Below are 21,102 nucleotides of genomic sequence, written 5' to 3'. Positions count from 1 at the left end.
TGCCCTGGGGCACTGGCACAGACAGCTCATGGTCCTCACAGTACACTGCAACAGCATAGCCATACCGTCCTGGTCATGTTGCATTTCCAGGAGGCCAAGTCCATCTGACCTCTAGCCAGACAGTCTGGTTCCTAAATCACTGAATTATCCTGATTTCTTCCCGGAAGTGCCTGGCCTCTTCTGAAGTTCTCAGACTCCAAGGGAAACCCATCATTAAGCTCCATGGCATGGACCTAGAGAAAAAGTGCACCAGCCTGTACGTAACATTCTCCACAGATTCAAAAAGACACATTCCTGGAGGGGTCATAGACCCCAGGTTAGGGGAGATGTGCTGGGGGACATGTTGGCTCCAGACTCCAAGGACAGGTTCAAAGGAGGATCCTTATAGTGGAGATCAGCTGTCCCTAGGAAGCTGCGGGTCCAGGTGGACATCTGCCAAGGTAGTCTGCACCCAAGTCAGCGCTCACCTTTCCTCCAAGCATCTACACCCACGCCCGGCTACAGGAGTAGTGAGACCCCTGGGTGGGCACACAAATCCCACACTAATGGCTTTCCCTCTGCTGCTGCTCCCCCAGCCTTCGCCCTGGCCCTGAAGAACCTCTACATGAACGAGGTGGAGATGAATGTGGACAATGTGCTGGGCGTGCTGGCTTCTGCTCACATCCTCCAGTTCAACCGCCTGTTTCAAAAGTAAGGATGATGGGAGGGATAGGCCAGCCTGTGCAAACTTGGAGTATTCTTTTTTTATTTTTTAAAGATTTATTTATTTATTATGTATACAGTGTTCTGTCTTCATGTGTGCCTGTATCCAGATCTTATTATAGATGGTTGTGAGCCACCATGTGGTTGCTGGGAATTTAACTCAGGACCCCTGGAAGAACAGCCAGTGTTCTTAATCTCTGAGCCATCTCTCCAGCCCAACTGGGAGTATTCTTTGAAGCTCATTTCGTGACACATTCCTCTTCCTTGGAGTTCCCTTTGTACCAAGCATGACTTAGAACCCAGAAAGGGACATCATGAAACTCACCCTGATGCATGAAGTGTTTATGGCAGCCCCCATTATTTTTGTGCAAGTCAGCCAAGCAGTTCTTGATTCACAGGAGTACATTACAAGTGGGGAGACCCTACCATGGGGAGAGTTTATGCAGGTATGCAAAGTGACTTCCCTCAAACCTGGCTCTCCTATTGATTTTTTTTTTTTTTTTTTTTTTTTTTTTGGTTTTTTCGAGACAGGGTTTCTCTGTGTAGCTTTGCGCCTTTCCTGGAACTCGCTTTGGAAACCAGGCTGGCCTCGAACTCACAGAGCTCTGCCTGCCTCTGCCTCCCAAGTGCTGGGATTAAAGGCGTGCGCCACCACCGCCCGGCTTCTCCTATCGATTTTACCTGGGTTCATTTGGGAATAAAAAACCTCCATGAAGTACACACACACCTCAGTTGGCTTCCTTACTTCTGCCTGTCCTCAGACCTCTCACCTCAGATAAGGCTTTGTGTTATTCTTAAAAATATTTTTTTCAGTTGTTGAGAATGTTGCATATAGTCACGGTAAATCTTTTTGAAGGGGAAAAATGCAAAGATCAGGCCAGTGAGTAGCCCAGATGCTAGAGGCACTTGCCACAGCCTGGTGACCTAAATTGGATCACCAAGACGCACATGGTGGAAGTAGAGAACTAACTCCCTCAAGATGTCCTCTGACCTCCACATGTGTGCAGTGGCCTGTACATTCCTCTCTCACCCACAAAGTTGATTGATGTAATTTAAAATTCATTTTTATAAATGCAAAGATCAGATGTGGCCATGATCCCAGTGTCTGCTTTGGGGCGTGGCCTTCGTGGCTGGGCTGCTGATTGGTCTAGCTGCCCAGTAGGTGGGCTCATGGAGCTTGAGGAGGACCAGGAGAATTAATTAAGTCCAATGTTAAAGCTTCTGCATTCTGAAGTCACCTGGGCCCTGGAGCTTGTATCTCATGAGAACCCGAGGACACATCTCAGCCTTGAGTGATGTAGCCGAATGGGGCTTGGTCACCAGCCCCCAGTTACCAAAAGGGCCCTTTTTTTGCAGACTTCAAAGCAACTGTATGAGTGAGAGGTGAAGGCCCTGTTTAGTTCTGTAGTAAGCTGCCCGTTTGCCACATGCCACAGTGGTTTGTGTCATAAACTGTGGCTCATCATCATCCCCTCACCACTGCCTGGGATTTGCTGGGGACTAGGGAACTCGGGCCCCAAAGCCTGGAGATGGCGTGTTGGCCATGGTCAGTCATGGTTCTCAGCTTTCTGCAGAGCCCAGCTCCTTCTCCCTACTACTGTCCTCCCCACAAGCAGCCCTGAGAGCTGGCAGTGTTCCTGATCTAGCTCTCCTGGTGAGGAGGCTGGGCCTGAGAGACACAAAACTCACTTCCAAGTAGAGCGGCCAGGACTCCAAACCTACAATTATTCACCACACTGTCTCGTTTGGCTTGGGTGAGGTAGCCATGTTGTCACTTGCTTCTGTGAGGTCCTAACCCCTTCTAGGGTGCTGGTCAGGGGAGGTTTTGCTTATTCAGCCCTCATTCACTCCTCTGCTCCTTCCAGAACTGTTTCTTGGGCTTCTCTGGGGTGCAGAGGGACAGATGGGCAAGTGGCTGGGCTTGCAAGCCTATGGCTCAAAAGTCCCCACAACACAGGAAATGAGTCAAGCAGGGTGGAGTGAAGTCAACAACTCCCAAATCCTCCCAGGCTGGGTAAGATTAACTTCAAGCACAATTTGTGCCTGTGATAAGCAAAGACACTTCTCTGAAATCCTCCTTTTAGCATCTCTTGAAGTTCCTTTGTGCTGGCGCTTCTGAAAGGGTATGTGCACCACATGGAATCCCTTTGGGGGGGATTTGTCTTTCTAGACTCTCCTGTTCCTTCTCCAAGTTGCAGGGATGTATACCTACTGAATCCGTTTGGTCCTGAAGACAGGCATGGAGTGGAGTTGTGTGATTGTCTGACTTCCTATGCAATTGTGATGCAATTTGGTACAAAGACTTAGATGGTCTGCCTGGCTCATTTAACCTCCCCAGGCCTCAGGGAGTTTTTAGTTTGGGTTGTAGCTGACAAGGCCATACTGTGTAGCCTAGGCTGGCCTTGAACTAGCAATCCTCCAGCCTCAACCTCCTGAGTGCTTGGATTGCAAGGATCTACCACAGCTCCTTGGCAAGCCTCAGTTTGTATAAGTGAATGAATATCCCACCCAAGCCATCAGAAGACACCAGCTGTTCTGGAGAGGGCAGAGATGGCTTTCTCCTGGGGAATCTGGAAGGATCTCACTCATTAATTTTAGAGGCTACACATTCAGATTCAACACTACATGTTTCTGAAGTATCAGCCCATTCCTTGGGGTCCCTGAGGGTGGCTCAGTTCAGGTACTCCCCCTGGAGCTTCTCAGAGGCCAATTGGGGATACAGATGCCCCCAAAGCCAGGGACTCTTCAGGTGTGCAGAGGTCTGGACTAGTCTTCAGGGGACACGTTGAGAGGGGTCTGGGGTCTGAGAAAGTCTTCCAGTGTGTCCACGTGGCCAGACTTGCAGAGCTGCGTAGCTGCTCATGATGGGAGACGAATAGCTGAAGTCAGAGTCAGTTTGTGTGGTGTCTTGCAGTTGTCTAAGGAAGCTGGCCTTGACTATGTAGGCGATGATGGATGGGCGAGTCCCATCTTCCTTATGTTGTAGCTGACACCCACTTCAGCTCAGCCCAGTTCAGTGATTCTCAACCTTCCTAATGCTGTGACCCTTTAATACAGTGTCTCATGTTGTGATGACCCCCGACTATAAAATTATCTCATTGCTACTTCATAACTGTAATTTGCCACTGTTATGAATCATAATGTAAATATCTAATATTCAGGATATCTGATATGTGACACCAAGGGGTCACGGCCCACAGGTTGAGAACTGATGGCTCAGCCGGTTATTGTAATACCTGCGGAAGCGCAGCTTGCCACTCACATCATTTCTGAGCAGCTGTTTCCTGGGCCCACATACTGAGAGGGTGGCTTTCCTCTTGAAGTGGGCTTCTAGCCACCTTCAGTCTCCACTCACCACCTCTGATACTGGAAGCCCTATATGATTGTTAGCATCACGTTCCTCTGATACTGGAAGCCCTGTATGACTGTTAGTGTCATGTTCCTCTGATTCTGGAAGCCCTGTATGACTGTTAGCATCATGGTCTTCTGATACTGGAAGCCCTATATGACTCTTAGCATCATGTTCTTGGCTCATCCATGAATGAGCCAAGAAGAGGAGGTCTCTATTCTCCTGCCTCCTCCCTTGTTTTGAGTACCAGAACAGGAAGAACTATGGTCATAACAAGCCAAGCCTCTTGACCTGCTCATGACCCTGGGCACATGGGGCCTGCCCCAGATTCTTCAGATGATACCAGTGGGCTTCGTATTCTAGGTCAGAGGCCAGGCAGGCCTGCCACACAATCGAGCCTGTGTTTGAGAAGCCGGTGGTACAATTGATAGGGGTGTGCTAGTCACGAGTGTGGTGTGCGTGAGTATGTGTGCATGCATATATGCTCGTATAGTAGGACAACAGGGCCCCTGGGTCACTCTTACTGCACTGTAACTTCAGGCATCAGATGAGACCCTGAGGAGTATCTCAGCTGAGGTCCTGGTTTACGAGAAATCAACCCTGACAGCTACTTGAGTCTGAATCACACATCCTGGAGGTCTTTCACAGATGGAATCTGTGCACACATGTGTCACTTGGTGGTATTGCATAAGTCCTCTCATTGATGTTTGCATTGGTACCTAGGCTGGGATCACAGATGAGATCAGTGCCGTGACAGCATGACTCAGGTTGGCTGGAGCAGAAGAGGAAGCGAAAGGTGAATCAGGAGTTTAGGATGAGCCCAGGTCATACAGGACCTCAGAGGTCACATCAGCAACTTCCTCTACTTGGTTTACAGTAATCAGAGGGGGAGACATGAAACATGAAGAATGGTTAAGCAGGAACCCCTTTGTGGTGTGGGCATAGTTCTTTGGGCACTGTGGGAGGCTGGTACTAAGGAAGAGCTAGGATCTGAGCTAGGTTCGGGGAGAAAAGAGACCCAAGAGACATGAAGATGAGAACTGATGGGCTTTGCAATCTTATGAACCAGCAGTGTTAAAACAGAAAGTAGGGAATCCTGATAGGCCCTGGCAGAAATGAAGATATTCTAAAAAGACATTTGTGTCTCTTGATCTGTCAGACTACTGAAACAATGGACCACAGAGAAATGAAAATTTCCCCAGGAATCTCATGCTAAGAAAAGGAAAAGGTGCCAGCTGGAGGGGTAACTTGTGGCCCAGAAAAAAGATTCCACACAGTTCTGACTACTTGTTAAACAACCATACAGGATGAGACTGAAGGCCAGACAGTGATGGATCCATGGTGGGCAGAGTCTTCTAGTTAAACTTTAATCTCACACCAGAGCCCCAAAGACAGATGTGAGGTGGTGAGGCTATTGGATCTCATCTCTCTTTGCTAATGTGCCCACATAAATAAATACAAATTTATTTATTAGCAGAACTTATTAGCGAGAATAAATCTCCTTTTTTCTGCTTTCTACTTTTAATTTGGCAATTTTAATTGGCTTATTGAGGCTGTTTGGCTGCACCTGGCTTGGGACTCAGGCTGTGACTCATAAGTTCGATAACAAGATTAATGTAGGCCTAGAATCAGCTCAGCACAGGGTTCTCCTGTCCTCAAGCCTAGCCCTGCTGGGGCAAGTCTCCTGGCAGCAACGAGGCCATCCTAGAACACAAGGGTGGAGGGAAACTTGGTCATGGCCAGGTTATTTATTCATTCACTGGTTATTTCTTACCTTGTTCTAGTGCAGGCTTTAAAATCAGTACACAAAATAAAAGCAACTGGACACCTTAATTTATTTTTACTTTTTTTTAGGGAGAAAGAAAAACAAAGACTTGTCTACCATAGCATAGGTACACCACATATTCAGTTCTGAATGTTCTAGCAGCTAAGACCAGGGGAAACTTGATGGGTTACATGAGATGGAGATTAGAATTACCTAAAAATCTAGAGAAACAAATCTCTTTGGAGATGCACAGCAGTTGTGGGTATCTTCAGTGTCCTCAGTGATAGCCAAAGAGGAAACGGACAGTGAGTCTCTGTTCTTTTTCACATCGGCAAAGATGCCACAGCAAAATAGAAGTCAGTAAAAGCAGTTCTCTAGAGGGATGGGGGTTGGGGAGCCCCCTGCTCACTGGCCACTCTGGCTTCAGTGATGGATACATTTAGAACATGTGGGGCCAATGAGATGGCTCGGAGTGGAAAGACACATACCACCAAACCCAAGAACCTGAGTTTGATTCCTAGGAAGCCCCAAGATGGAAGGAGGGAGCTGACTCCTGTAAGTTGTCCTCTTAATCCCACATGTATGCCTTGGCCTTCACACACCTATACACCCATACACACACACACCTACACAGACACACACACACACACACACACCTACACACACATGCACATAAATGTAATCAATAAGTGCAAGAGTCACCACTTAGCCTTAAGTGAATCTCAGCTGATTTTATCATGACCACAGGGTGATAATGAGCCCACATGATGTCCTGACAGCTCTGTGTCAGCTTGCTGTCTGTGCCCTCCTTGGTAAGGTGAGCATGCCTCATGCCTGAAAGTGACCTATGACCTAACATCAGATAAGAAGGTTAAGTGACAGATACTTCTGAGATGCCACCTTCTATGTGGCACGTCACCCTTCTACGGCTCCCGACCTCCAGCTCACTTCGGTCACCCTTCTCTCTCTCTCTCTGCATGTCATCTCGTCATCCTTGCTTTTCCTCCACTGTCTGCAGACACTCCTGCCACTGACCTTCCCACATCCTTTTCCTTCTCTCGGGATGCTGGCCTCTCAATCCCCGCCCCAGGCACTTCTTTGTCCTGCTATTTCAGGTCTGAAATTCCACTCTTTGGGTTTCTGATTGCTTTTCAGATTTAAGCACAATCAGATTCCTTCTTTTCTGCATTCCCATGGTACCAAGGGTGTCCAACCTTTTGACACTGAGACATGACATCATCTACAAATGTGTTGGGCTGCAGTTTGGGTGTGTCTGTCCTAACCCCTAACCAATTGTAACAGCATGATATCTGTTCAAGTGTGTACTTAGCAGTGTGTGTCTTCCCATTGGCTGTTAGCTTTGTTCCTTGCACATCAAAGTCCTGGGCCAGTGTCAGGCACATGGTATGTGATCAGTAAACAGAATTTTGGTGAGGAATTAATCAGTGGGAACCAGGCCTAGTTATGAGAAAGAACTGAGATATTCATCAGAAAGTTACTGTTGGAACTTGTTAGTGGACAGAAAGGAATAACGTTTGAAGCCAGCTAGCAGTGTGTCAGGAAGAAAATACCTTGGGCAGGAGGGCACCCAGAGGCCATCTTGGTAAACTTCTCTGGCTCTAGGCCATGGTGCTACTCTCTGCTGAAGAGGCTGCTCAGTTGCCCTCTGAAGAGCCTGAGCTCCTTCCGGCCTCACCTCCCTCCCTTAGCCCAGAGCTCTTATAACAGGCCTGATGGTTTTGTTCAAATTCCTAAAATAAGGGCTCCCTTCCCAGTGAGAGGTCTCTGCCGCCACCCTAGCGCTGAACCAAAGTCTCTGTCCCCACCTTCTCTGAGGGCATGTGGGAGTCATCAGTATCAGCAGCTCTCTCTCCACAGGTGTGTCAACATGATGTTGTCCAGACTCACACCGTGCACCGTCAAGAACTTCTATCTGGCTGGCTGCAAGGTGAGACTAGCTGGGTGGAGTATGTGGGCCCTGGGGTGCCAGGGTTTCAAAAGCACCCAGCTCCTGGATGTCATCCACTGGGCCTATGTAGCTAAAGTTTTCCTGCCTGGCCACGGTCAGGGCAAATCTCTCTCACCTGCCAGTCCCACAGCCGCTCAAACCCGACCAAGTAAACACAGAGACTTATATTGGTTACAAATTGTATGGCCGTGGCAGACTTCTTGCTAACTGTTCTTATATCTTAAATTAATCCATTTCTATAAATCTATACCTTGCCATGTGGCTCGTGGCTTACCGGCATCTACACATGCTGTTTCTCATCGTGGCGGCTGGCAGTGTCTCTCTGACTCAGCCTTCCACTTCCCAGCTTTATTCTCCTCCTTGTCCCGCCTACACTTCCTGCCTAGCCAATGGCCAATCAGTGTTTTATTTATTGACTAATTAGCAACACATTTGCCATACAGAACATCCCACAGCAGGCCTAACTCCAATATGTCTACTCAAAAGCACCTACTCAAAAGTAGAAATACTTAACTTTAGAGTGTAAAAAAAAAATAATTTTTTAAAGATGCATGAACAAGAAAATAGCTTGAAAAACCTTAATCTTGGGATCTGAGAACAGTTTCTAGCATGACTTTTCTCACCAAGGCAGCAAATACCTTCTGGAACATAGATGGGACTATGAGCTCTCGTCCCACCTGGGTCCAATCAGTGTGTCAGTGTTGGGAACAGTAATGCAATGCAGCTCTTGTTATCAGAGGACAATGGACCTGAGGAGGGATGCAAACTACTCAGGGTACTAACTGCTGAAGGCCAGTGCTGATTCCCAAGCCTTATCTCCTAATTCTAACCCCTGCCCTGAAGTTCCCACTCACTAACTAGTGGCTCACTATGAGACGTCAGGGCAACAGTTCCCACATAGCCAACATGTTGTGATACTATATCTTAAGAAAGACGTCAGTGTTTGTCAAAGAACCATCTGGTTCCCAGAGTCACTCCATGGGACTAGAAAGTGTCACTCTTGGTGACACCCTTGCATTCTGGTTATCATTTCTCAGCAAGTCTTTAGTCCAGGAAAACTCATGTCCTCAGGATATGCAAGATCTACCAAGACCCTCTCAACCCATGTCCTCAGGATATGCAAGGTCTACCAAGACCCTCTCAGCCCATGTCCTTTAGGACATGCAAGGTCTGCCAAGACCCTCTCAGCCCATGTCCTCAGGACACGCAAGGTCCTTTAGGACACACAAGATCAACCAAGATCCTTCCAAGATCTCCCTGATTCTAGCAGTCATTTTCACATTCCCCGCCGCCCCCCCCACCTCTTTTTTTTGTTAGATCTTTGACAGTTTTGTACAGTGTATTTTAATCATATTCAACCCATCCCCCATCTCCTCCCACAGCCTTTCCTTTTCCCTAACCACCACAATGTGCGTCCTCTGTCTGTGATTTGCTTACAACCCACTGAGTACAGTTGTGCTGGCCTTATGCTCTCGGAGCCTGGTTGACTTGCTAGGGGCCGCAGATTTAAAAATACTCTCTCCAGCAGCTATCAATGGCCAATAGCTTCCTGGGTGAGACCGTGTGCCCACCTCCCCTGCAGGTCCTGTCTTTTAATTCTTTCTTCTAAAATGTATGTTGGAGCAGCCTCTGAGCTCTACATGGCTTATTCCTCCCCAGACTTGCAGTGGGTCATTGAAGGCAGCCCAGGGCCTTCAGCATACAAGCCTCTGCTCAGGAAGCCTGAACAGTAGCTGGACCAGTTACTCTGTGATTACAGAAAGAGAAGGCACCGTGGAACCTCAGTTTCTCCACTGGTGACATAGGGATAACTGGGAGCCGATCTCATAGGGGTGGTTTAAATCAGCGAGGTTCAATACTCTGTGAATACCCTCCACCACTCCACCCCTCCACACTCTCCACCTTCCCCCACCATACTCCCCACCCCGCCCCCTGTGCTGACCCCAGTGTAGTTTGTATGAAAATGGAACACATCTGCATGCAATGTCACCACAAGCCAGCAGAGGGGGCTGAGAACCAGCCATGCTTTATCCAACCGCTTTCTCTTTTGCCTCCTCAGTACATGGAAGAGCAGCTCATTGTCTCCTGCGAGAAGTGGCTGGCAATGAACTTGGTGCCTCTAGTCGGGACACAGATCCACCTCCGACACATCCCTCAGCATCTGCTGCACAAGGTGCTGAAGTCTCCCAGGTCAGAGCTGGTGTGCTGCCTCCAGGGAGGGTGTGGGAAGAAACAGGGGCTAGGGTGGGGTTGGGGGCAGGGAGAAGATATGCCAGTAGTGGGCACACCTACGTCGCTGTGGACTCGACCTTTAGTTCCCAATTCTCCACTCTCCAATTAGGCCTTGGATGGGAGCTGAAGCTCGGGGTATCACATGTGGGGTCAGGTCCTTTATGCTCCTTCTAGGTAAGATATGCTGCTGTCAGCTGTCTCCTTACCTGCCGAGGCCAGAAAAGCAAAGAACTGTTACTTAGGTCATTATTTAAAAGAAAAAGAAAAAGAAAAAGAAAAAGAAAGAGAAAGAAAGAAAGAAAGAAAGAAAGAAAGAAAGAAAGAAAGAAAGAAAGAAAGAAAGGAAAAGAAAAGAAAAGAAAAGAAAAAAGTTTGACAATATTCTTTTACATTAATTACGGAAAACAAGGAAAGGCAGAAAAAGAGAAGAAAAATTTCTCACCCCAAACAAGATTTTGTCTCTAGTCCTTACTCCTTTACTGACTATTTCTAAACCTGGATATCCAACTGCCTGTTTGGCCTCTCTGTCAAAGGCAAATACCCCAACTTTCAGAGCCCACAGCTCTTGCTGCACACCCCTCTCCAGGCTCAATGTCCTCAGAACACAGTAGAACCTTGGCAGTCCTCTGGACACCGCTTTGACCTCACTTTGACCAGGAGGCCAATTCTGTTTCCAGATTGAGCACTCCAGCGTGCCAGTGTTACCCCAAGGCCAGGCCTCCATCATCATGGCCCGTGGCAAGGCCCTCTAATGAGACACCTCTAATGTGGATCTTGCTCTGGCTTTGATCTCTACAAAGTAAATCTAGTTCCACCATCTTCTGGTCTGACACAGCCACACAGGGACCTTCCTCGGACTCTGCAGAGGTGTAGCCACACTGTGCACGCTTCCTGCTGCCTGAAATCCCTGTCCTGTCCTGTCAAGCTCTGTCTCCTTCTTTCTCTGGCCATTGATGGAGCCATGGCCAGTTCTTGGCTTTTAGCCTATTCCTGATGTTTTACCAACATTGGCATCTTAGTAACTGGCCTTCAGTGCGTATTTTTCTTCATCTCAGATTATTTCCTTGTGTTATACTTCTAGAAATGAAATTGCCAAGATGAAAGGACTGTTTTCAATTCCTCTTGTAAACATTTTATTTGAAAATTTCAAACTTCAGGAGAAACAAGAATAGTAGAAAGAACATTGGCTCCTCAGTTTGTGATGGTTTACCTCTGACTACAGCTGTCTTCAGCTAAGCACAGCCCACGGTGAAGATGCACTGGGATGCCTCTAATTTCCCTGACCTCACAGCCCAGCCATATGGCCACCAGCGTTCACTGTTGTGATCTCGTGGCTGATAGGACTGCCATACCAGGATGGTCACCCAACATCATGAGAAAGGACCACACCACACCTATCACTCTTCGAGAAAATGATCAGGATTTGAACCTTGCTTTCTACTGAATGTGGATGGTTTTTTACACCATCACAGAGCAGAAAAACTCAGTCAAACCACTGTCCCAGGTACACCCTTTGCTCTGAGTTACCCACACTAGAGTTCTGTCCTTGCTCTGTTTGCCTCATTAGTTGCACACACACACACACACACACACACACACACCTACCTCTGAACTGGAGTAAGCTATGTACAAGTGCTCCTTCACCCCAAATGCCATCAGAGATGATTTCCTAAGAAAGAGATTTTTTTTAAAGATTTCTCTATTTATGTATTTTATAAATAGGGGTATTTTTGTCTGCATGTACATTTGCATACCAGAAGAGGGCATTGGACCTATGGGACTACAGTTATAGATGGTTATGAGCCACCATGTGGTTGCTGGGAATTGAACTCAGGACCTCTGGAAGAGCAGCCAAGCACTCTTAACCTGTGAGCCATCCCCCCAGCCTCAAGAAAGAGGATTTTTAAAACATATGATGACAAGGCAGTTATCTTCAGGAAGCTTGCCATTTGCATGATATTTGGATATCACTGACCCAGTAATATTATTTCCTCTCCCTCTGATTCAAAGTTTAGTTCAAGACCACATATTATACTCAGTTGTCAAGTATGCTGGTTAATTTTTATTGTCAACTTGACATGACCTAGAGTCACCTGGGAACAGGGGACCTCAACTGAGGAACTACACAGGATAGACTGGCCTATGGCCATGTCTGTGGCAAGTGTCTTGATTGATGTGGGAGAGCCCAGCCCCTGTGGTACCATCCCTAGGCAAATGGACCTGGCCTGTATAAGAAAGCTAGCTGGGCATGAACCAGAGTTGAGGGAGAGTGAGGGAGACGGAGAGGGAGAGGGAGACGGAGAGGGAGAGGGAGGGAGAGAGAAGGAGAGAGAGAAGGAGAGAGAGAATGAGAGAGAGAGAATGAGAGAGAGAGAATGAGAGAGAGAATGAGAGAGAGAATAAGCAGTGTTCCTCCATGGTTTCTGCTTCAGTTTATGCTTGAGTTCCTGTCCTCACTTGCCTCGCGGATGGACTGTGCCCTAGAAGTGTCAACTGAAATAAGCCCTTTCCTTTCCTGAGTTGTTTTTGGTCACAGTGTTATATCACAGCATCAGAAAGGCACCTAGAACATCAAGTCTCTTTTTAGACGGCTCTTGGTACTCACGGACATTTTCTAAAGACATGTTCCCTTTGGGTGACTTTCAAAGGTGGGAATCATATTCTACTTTAAAGAAATATTAGTAGTAAAATTAAAAACCACGAATGTTTGTTGTGCTTATGTGGTAGAAAGTATCTTGATTTTTAGAAATTCTGTATAAAAGGGTCACAGAGATGGTGCCATGCGTAAAAATGCCTTTTGTATAACCATGAGGACTTGAGTTCAGATCCCAGCACCCCATAACAAACTGAGCATGGTCCCATGCATGCCCATAACCCCAGTGTTGGGGAGTAGTAGAGATGGGGGGATTGCTAGGGCTTGCTGGCTGCCAGGCTAGAAGAAAAATGTGAGCTTCAGGGTCAGGGAGAGACCCTGCCTCAAAGGGATAAGGCAGACGGCAATAGAAGAAGAGGACACTTGATTCCCTCAATTGGCCTGTGTGTGTGTGTGTGTGTTGCTCCATGCTGGATCATTAACCTATTCTACAATTTAGATTTACTAAGTGACACCCAATGCCCTCAAATGAGCAGAGGAAGGAGGGCAGCAAGGCAGAGTCCTGGTATTGAGGGACACCATTATCTAGGAAGATCCCAGAAGCCAGTTCAAGAGCCGCAGGGCACTGGTGGACCCCAGACACTCGGCTCTGGTTCCCTTTGTTTTTCTTACTCTTGTACCCACCACCCTCCACTCCACCCTCCAACACAGCAAAGGTCAGGAAATTGAAGAACGTGTAAACATGGCGTCCTTAGACATTACATAACACCACCCATCCCTCCCTTGGAAAGGCTGAGCTGTCCTACAGTGGTAACATTTCACTGAAAAAGAGAGGGGAAAAAAAAAAACATCTGACCACAGCCAGAACATCGGTGATGACCCAGGCCTGACAACATGCTCACCAGGCAGGAAAATAGTTCCAGAGCATTACGTGTCAAATGTCTAGACTCGCCAGCCTGGCAGACGTGAGGTGGAAACTGGGTCCTGTCCTTCTGGCTCTGTGCAGGAGGCACCTGTGCGGCTAGGCCGGGGTTTCCTGCCTAAGGGCCTACATCCTCAGCTCACACAGCCTGAAGTGGACAAAGACTCAGGCAGCCCAGACTCCTCACTTCCTCTTAAGCTGAGCTCGGTCTTGAGTGGCCACTGGCCTCACAGCAGCTGCCATCTGCAATCCCATGCTGGGAAGGTAGAGTCAGACAGATCCCAGGAGCCCAGCGGTCATCCAGCCTAGTTCAGTCAGTGAGCGCCAGGCCAGTGAGAGGCCCTCTCAGAAAATGAGGCAGAGAGTGATTGAGGAAAACAGTTAGTATCAATTTCTGGCCTCTACACACACATGCATGTACATATAAAGGAAATAAGAAAGGAATGTAGCCAGGCCAGAGGGTCTCTTGTCAGGGCATTCGTTGAGAAGGGTTGGCACCACCACTGTCCACCTCTAATCAAGAGGGGACACCTCCTCCAGTAACCGAGCCCGTTCACCAAGTGCTGCACTGTGTGTTCACCCTTTCAGCACCCCCAACCTGGCACGACAGAAGTCACCACCTCTTAGAGCAGACAGCTGATGGAGAGCTGGGCAGGGCCTCTGCGGACTCCTGGGCCCACATCCTGCCTCCAACATGACACCCTCTCCTATTCATCATGGGAGTGAAGCCTCTCAGAAAGAGGTAAACCAGGCCTGGGCTATGTGTCCTGAGAGGTTGTGTGAGCCCAGAGCAGGAAGCATGGAATGCACACACACACACACACACACACACACACACACACACACACACACACAGCCGGGTGTAGAGCATTTCCAGGCCCCACTCAGCTGACCTGCTGGCTACCCACTGTCACTTTATCCCAGCCTGTGAGAAAGGCACAAGAATCAATAGCCTTTCTCAGCAGAAGCCTCTACCTCTGGGCTGTCCAGCATTTCCTCTCTAAAAGTCCCTGGACCTTGACCTCATCTTTTTTTGGTTTTATTTTCCATTTTGCAAACTATATACAAATATACACTGTTTTCCTGACCTCCTGGGCCTCTGGGCTTAATTTGTTTGCCTAGAATGTGGTTCTCCGTTCATTTTCCTTGTAGAGGTCACCACCAGGTGAGCCTTGTTCTACGAACCCTAATTTATGAAAGCCTCGTTCCAAGTTCTATGTTCCTGGAAGCCCCAAGGACAATCCTGTTCCCATCTACACAGAAGGGTACCTACAACAGGAGGTCCAGTTTCTCTCTTCCCATGATCCTCTGCTTCCTCTCCGTTGGTGGTATAGCGGTGAGCCTAGCCGCCTTCCAAGATGCCCTGCTTCCTATCTGTGGCCCAGGGAAGCTCAGAATCCTGGGAATTCCCTAAACAAAAGACACAGTGAGGTGACCTAGCAGGTATAAAGTGTTTGCTGTGCAAGCCTGATGGCCTGGGTTCCATCCCCAGAGCCCAAGTAAAAAGCTGGATGTGGTAGTGCACACCTCTAATCCCAGCACTCCAACTATGAGATGGGTGGTGGAGGCCTAAAAGCTCAAGGGCTAGCCTGGGGTACAGGCTGCAGCAGAAACAAGGGAGCTAACGCCTCAACAAGTTGGAAGGTGAGAGCTGAGCACCCATACCTGTTCTCTGGCTTCACATAGATCAGAACACATGTGTACTTATACTCACATACCCCATGGAATGCACACACACACACACACATACACACACACACATACACACACACACACACACACACACACACACACTCATGCATGAATGTGTGCATGCACATGTCCTGGTGCATGTACGGAAGTCAGAGGACAACCTGTGGGAATCAGTTTTCTTCTTTTACCATGGGTCCCAGGGGTTGAATTTAGGTCATCAGGCTTGGTGACAAGCACCTTTACCTACTCAAACATCTCTCTGGCCCATTTTACTGGACAAATTTTTATACAGAAAACAATAATTCACTGCTTTAAATGAATAAATAGTAACATTTTGTCATAAATTAAGAAATAAATTGCTGAGCAGTGGTGGTGCACACCTTTAATACCAGCACTTGGGAGACAGAGGCAGGCAGATCTCTGAGTTCCAGGCCAGACTGGTCTACCGAGTGAGTTCTAGGACAGCCAAGGCTACATCGGAAAACTTTGTCTTGAAAAACAAAAGAAAGAAAAGCAAGCAAGAAAATACCAGGCCAGGAGTGGTGACACACACACCTTTAATCCCAGTACTCAGGACCAGAGATAGGCAGATCTCTATGAGTTTGAAGCTCGCCTTGTCTACATAGTAAGCTCTAGGCCAGCCAAAATTACGTAGTGAGACCCTGTCTCAAAAAAACAAAACAAACAGTAACAACAGAATATTACCAACAAAGCAATTCACCTCTTCCCTCCAGTGCTAGACCATTCCTAAAAACAAGGGAATGGCTGGTAGGTGCTTGTAGGGACCCCCAGTCATGTGTGTGAACTCTATCTGCATACTTGTACATCCAGAACAACAGGTTATATTGTCTTGCAAATCAGCGTCCTTGTGGCGGTAGGGCGGTACCATGACCTACTCACTGAGGCCAGGCTCTGTGCTCCTTCCCAACCCATGCTGATGTATTCAATCAGATTTTCTAATTCTGAGTTCTGTGCAGGGTTCTATGGAACAAATCCACAACCATCTCTTTTCATTCCTCTTCTAAAGGCCTTTTATTTTATTTAGTCTTTTTGCTATGACACACAGAGCAGTAATGGATGTCCTTGTTCGTAGCCTGTTCACGTGGGCATGGCTTTCTCCATGGTCAGTGTTCAGAAAGGAGGTTTATTGTTTATGCACAGCAATTTTTCTTGAAAAACAGAATAAGAAGACAGTGTCTTGTGCATGATGACGATTTTCTCCTAAAGAACAAGTATTGGTCACATCGAGGTGGCTGCAAGCAAATACCAGAGAAAATGCATAGTGCTGGGTAGAAGCCTGAGTTCCATCTGCACTGAAGTCTCCAAAGCTCTTGGATTAATTCAAAGTGTGTGCCAATGTTCTCCTTGCGGTTACTTCCTGCAGGGGTTAACGCTGCCACGTCACGTGCAGCTGACATTGAGACAGCATTGTCATCTACAATGTTCAAGGAGCGTGTAATGAAGTTACAAAAGAAAAAAAAACAGACAAAAACAAAATCTCACGATGCTTTCAATACATTTATGATTTTATATCACGATGTATCTATCACTCTCCTGGGGTCCATGTGGCATGCAGGGCTGCAGCTTGGATATGCCTGGAAATGCTTTTAGAGACTGATGTTGTCCTAAATGCAGAGACCTCACCTTCAGCAAATGTCGTAATAAAAGCCAGGACCTGAGTGATGGAGTCGGATCATCCCTCTTGTTACTTCTGACGTGGAAAGGTCTCAAGAAACTTTCTAGACTTGAAGGCCACATGTGTAGCATCTCCTCTAGAAGCCACACAGTCAGCCCCCCTGACCCAGCTGCCTAAATTCTCTATGGGGACGTGGCATCTGCCTCTAAGAAGCACCTCCCTTTCCTGTCTTGCTGCTGTGGCCCAGACAGTGACCAACTTGGTTCTGTCTGGCCAGACTCAAGACAGTGCACCTGTAGGTGGCCTGGAGACAAACACAAGGAATGAAGCAATTATACGGTGTCCAGAAATAGAGTGGGAGGTGGGAGGGTTGTATTTGCATTGCTCTTTAGAGACACGATTTGGCCCGGTTTCCACCTACGATGACCCCTTGAGGTGAGGAATGAAGAGGCTATGACATGTTTTACAGCCAGGAGCTGTGCCCAGGGTCTGACACCAGAAATATCAGTGGGTGTAAGAAGTGCTGAAACTGTTCCTTTGCTAGTCGAGCCAGCAGAAGCCTGTGGCCTTAGAGAGGGCTGCATTGGCTTTGGATGCGGTGGGCTTTCACTGTGTCGCCCTGGCTGTCATGGAACTCACTCTGTAGACCAGGCTGGCCTCAAACTCACAGAGATCCACCTGCCTGTGCCTCCCAAGTGCTGAGATTAAAGGCATGTGTCACCACACCATGTGACATTGTGGATTCTTGCTGCTGTGGCCACAGCATGGCCTCTGGAGCCAGGAGCCATCCCTGCCACTTCGAGTAAGGCCTGCCACGGCTGAGCACATTGTCCTGTGCTGGGCAGTGTCCGAAGTACTTTATCTGTGTGTGGTCAGCACGGTACTGGCCCCAAGGATGCCCACATAATCCCTAGAACCTCTGAACTCTGACATGACAAAGGTGAGTTGGGGTTGCAGGTAGAATGAAAAAAACGCTAACTGGCTGACTTCAAAAATCAAGGCTACCCTGGGGCATGGGGCCAGCCCAGCGTGTCACAGGAAGGCTCTTACCATGTGTGAAAGGGAAGAGTCGGAGGCAGAGGCCATCAGAAGATGCTGCGTTGCTGACTCGGCCAAAGAAGGGGCCAAAGCCAGGGGATGACAGAGCTTTCCAGGTGCCAAGCCAGGCTGGAGAAAACTCTCCCTAGAGCCTCCAGGAAGGACTAACTGATCCTGTTCACACCGTGATCAGAGCCCAGTGAGCTCCATTTCGTGCTTCTGACCTCCAGAGAACCATGATGAATGTGTGTCCCCTTAAGCTGCCCTATGACAGTTACAGCAACAGCTGGACACTTACACAGTGAGTCCTCTCCTCTGGTCTTCACCACTGCCATTCTGAGAAGTGGCTAGGATTGCCCTTTCACAGCTGAGAGATCACAGCCCTATCCCAGAGGTTCCAGACCCAGGCATGGGTCTGAGCCCAGAACAGTGTAACCTGAGATAAGTTATTCACTTCAGCCTCGAGCCAGACCAAGGTCCAGTGAGGCCAATGAGACTCTCTCTTTGGCTGCAAAATTTAGCAGGCAAGAAGGGATAATGGCTGACTGAATAACCTAACTTATCAAGTATCTGTGTGCAATGTATCAAAATTAAAATAAATGCAAAGAGCCACAATGAACACAAATTGAAATGCTAAATAAACACGAGGCTAGGACCAACTTCAACAGCTATCAAAGCCCGGCACGTCTATCTCAGTTTCATAGGCTTGTGCTAGGGGATTACAGTAGAACCTATAATGACTTGAAAATACAGCATTTAGTGAGAGCTCCCCAAATGAGAACATCACGTCAGTAACGGCATGGCAGGTGGCTGAGGGCTCAGGGCCCAGCCTCAGGTTCCTAGTTCTCCCTCAGCTGAGCTGAGTCACCCTAAACAAGTTACTCAGCATCTCATTGTCTGAGGCCACTTACAGACTCCGGCTGGCTGTGCCCCACCCCCAGACTTATTTTTACCTTTTCTTTTTCATACAAGTGGCTTTTTCCTCCTAGTCCTAACATTTCTTCTCCATCTGTCATTTTGACCAGCTTGTTCACCTTCAGTGAGTTCCATCTCCTGAAAACCTTACTCATGTGGGTTTACCTGCAGCTGAACGGCAAGGTCCAGATGATTCCAATCCACGAGACCATGCTGGCATTTTTTAGCAGGTAATGCACCTTAACGTTGATCAATAAATTGTGTGTATCTTGGTTTAAAGCATTTTAATTAATTGAAGAATCATTTACTTATTTATGGTATGGGTGTGCATGCCACCAAATGCACAGGGAGGTCAGAGGACGACGTGTAGAAGTCAGTTCTCTCCTTCCACTGTGTGAGTCCCTGGGGCCCAAGCTCAGGTTGTCGTCAGGCTTGGTGGCAAGCACTTTTACTCACTGAGCTATCCCTATGGCTATCTATTTTGCTTAAAATACTGTGAGGGAAAAAAAGGTCAGTAGTATAATTTTCATTAGCATCATCTGGAGAGCATAGGGTGAAGCCTGTGGTGACAGGATGCTTCAAACCACTTAGAAGAGTCGCTCGCACACAGTTGTTTGGCTATGAGATAGCCGCACGCTTGGGGAACTGGTGTGCCCAGTCACAACCATGATACAGAAGGTAATCATTCAGGAAAATGACCATACTACACTGACCTTAAAACATCAGGCCAGATGTTTTCGTTTATATTTTTTTAGATAGCATATAAAATTCTGGGTTTTCTGGAAAAATGAATAGCATTTGAATGTGCAGAAGTTTCCTAGCATGAATCTAGTCTCTAAACTTAAATGATCTAAAAATTAGTGTATCTCAACATTCAAGTAAAAACTAATAATTAGATTGATAATACTGAGCGTCCTTTGAGAGTATCTTACTGGGCACTGCCAAGAAAACTTCCTATTCATTACCTCTGTTTATCTGCACAATTCTGAAAGGCTCTCGTTTGTTTTAATATCTCTCTTTCTCTCACGTGTATGTATGTGTAGTGTGTGTGTGTGTGTGTGTGTGTACAAACATGCACAAGCACACATGGGTGTGGTGTGTGTGGAGGATGTGTGTGTGCACACAGGTTTATGTGTGAGTGCAGAGATGTGTATGCCACAGAACACACATCAAGGCCAGCCTTGGGTGTTGGTCTTCACTTTCCACCCTGTTTGAGACACAGTCTCTTGTTTACTGTTAGATGCAACGGGTTAGCTGGCCATCGGACTTCTGGGGATTCTCCTGTCTCTGTCTCCTACCTCACCACAGGAGCCCTGGGTTACAGGCACATGTGCTACTACTACACCTGGCTTCTCATGGGTTCTCAGGATCCAAACTCGGGTCCTCATGCTTGTGCTTTACCCGCTGAGCCATTTCCCTGAGTTAAGGTCTCTTCTGGCTCAGGGGCAAGGGTTTCAATGCGTGGTCGACTGGCTCTGTGACCTTCGGGCTTGTGTTGACACCGAACATGATAGGGGGTGCAAAGCTGCTCACTTCATGGTGACCAGGAAGCAAAAAGAAAGAAAGGATTAGGGTCGTAATATCCCACCTAGAGCAGCACTGGAGGTCTCATTTCTTCCCATGAGGCCCAAACTTGAAGCCTTCTCCATCCCTAGCAACCAAGTCTACCACATGAGCGCAGGGGGAGTATTTAAGAGCAAACCATAACACTTCTATATTAAATGTGAAATCACATCCGTATCATCCAAGACATGGGTGAGTGTGGTGACCCTGCAGCCAAAGACTATCCCAACTAGCTGTAAAGAGTCTGTTCCAGAAAGGAAGCCACGGGCAACCTTGCTTTCTTCTCTGGTCCATGTTCCTGTAGGAACAGGAATTGGGACCTCTTGGCGCGATGAGGCATGTTCTTTGCACATGGGAACTTAGCAGATAAGTATGGTTTCACATATTAATGAGCAAATTGACCTATTTGAGCCAAGTTTCATCTGGATTGTTCTGAAACATCTCATCCATTCCTGGAACATCTGGGCACCGTGCTAACTGCAAAGCCTGCTCTTTTCTTGTCTTGTTATTTGGGGAAAGCATTATTCGTGGCAGAATTGTGTGTGCTGTGCTCGGTTTCTATATAATTTGCTTGGAACCCAAATGTTTTAGTCCCACCTCCCCCCTCTTTTAATATCCCAGAGACACTCTTTCCACTGAGTCATGCCCACCAGGGAAAATTACCACTTGGCTGCAGGTCAGCTCTTGTCTTTGCACAGGGAGATAGGGAATGAGCTATCATGTAGT

The 21,102-nt window shown here is 47.6% G+C and overlaps 1 protein-coding gene across 2 annotated transcripts in view; it reads left to right on the top strand.

The window, feature by feature from the left end:
• Window positions 1-21,102, top strand: part of Btbd16 (BTB domain containing 16) — a 49,902-nt gene that overhangs the window by 14,737 nt on the left and 14,063 nt on the right. For both annotated transcript variants that reach the window (XM_059265686.1, XM_059265678.1), the window contains exons 6-9: window positions 576-690; window positions 7,695-7,764; window positions 9,845-9,975; window positions 18,924-19,043. In XM_059265686.1, coding sequence (XP_059121669.1) covers window positions 576-690; window positions 7,695-7,764; window positions 9,845-9,975; window positions 18,924-19,043 — 436 coding nt within the window. The remainder of the gene's footprint in view (window positions 1-575; window positions 691-7,694; window positions 7,765-9,844; window positions 9,976-18,923; window positions 19,044-21,102) is intronic.

The sequence above is a fragment of the Peromyscus eremicus genome, chromosome 1 (assembly GCF_949786415.1).
Source record: "Peromyscus eremicus chromosome 1, PerEre_H2_v1, whole genome shotgun sequence".
Lineage (NCBI taxonomy): Eukaryota > Metazoa > Chordata > Mammalia > Rodentia > Cricetidae > Peromyscus > Peromyscus eremicus.
The sequence above is the reverse complement of the archived record's forward strand: the minus strand, read 5'-3'. Positions and strand labels throughout refer to the sequence as shown.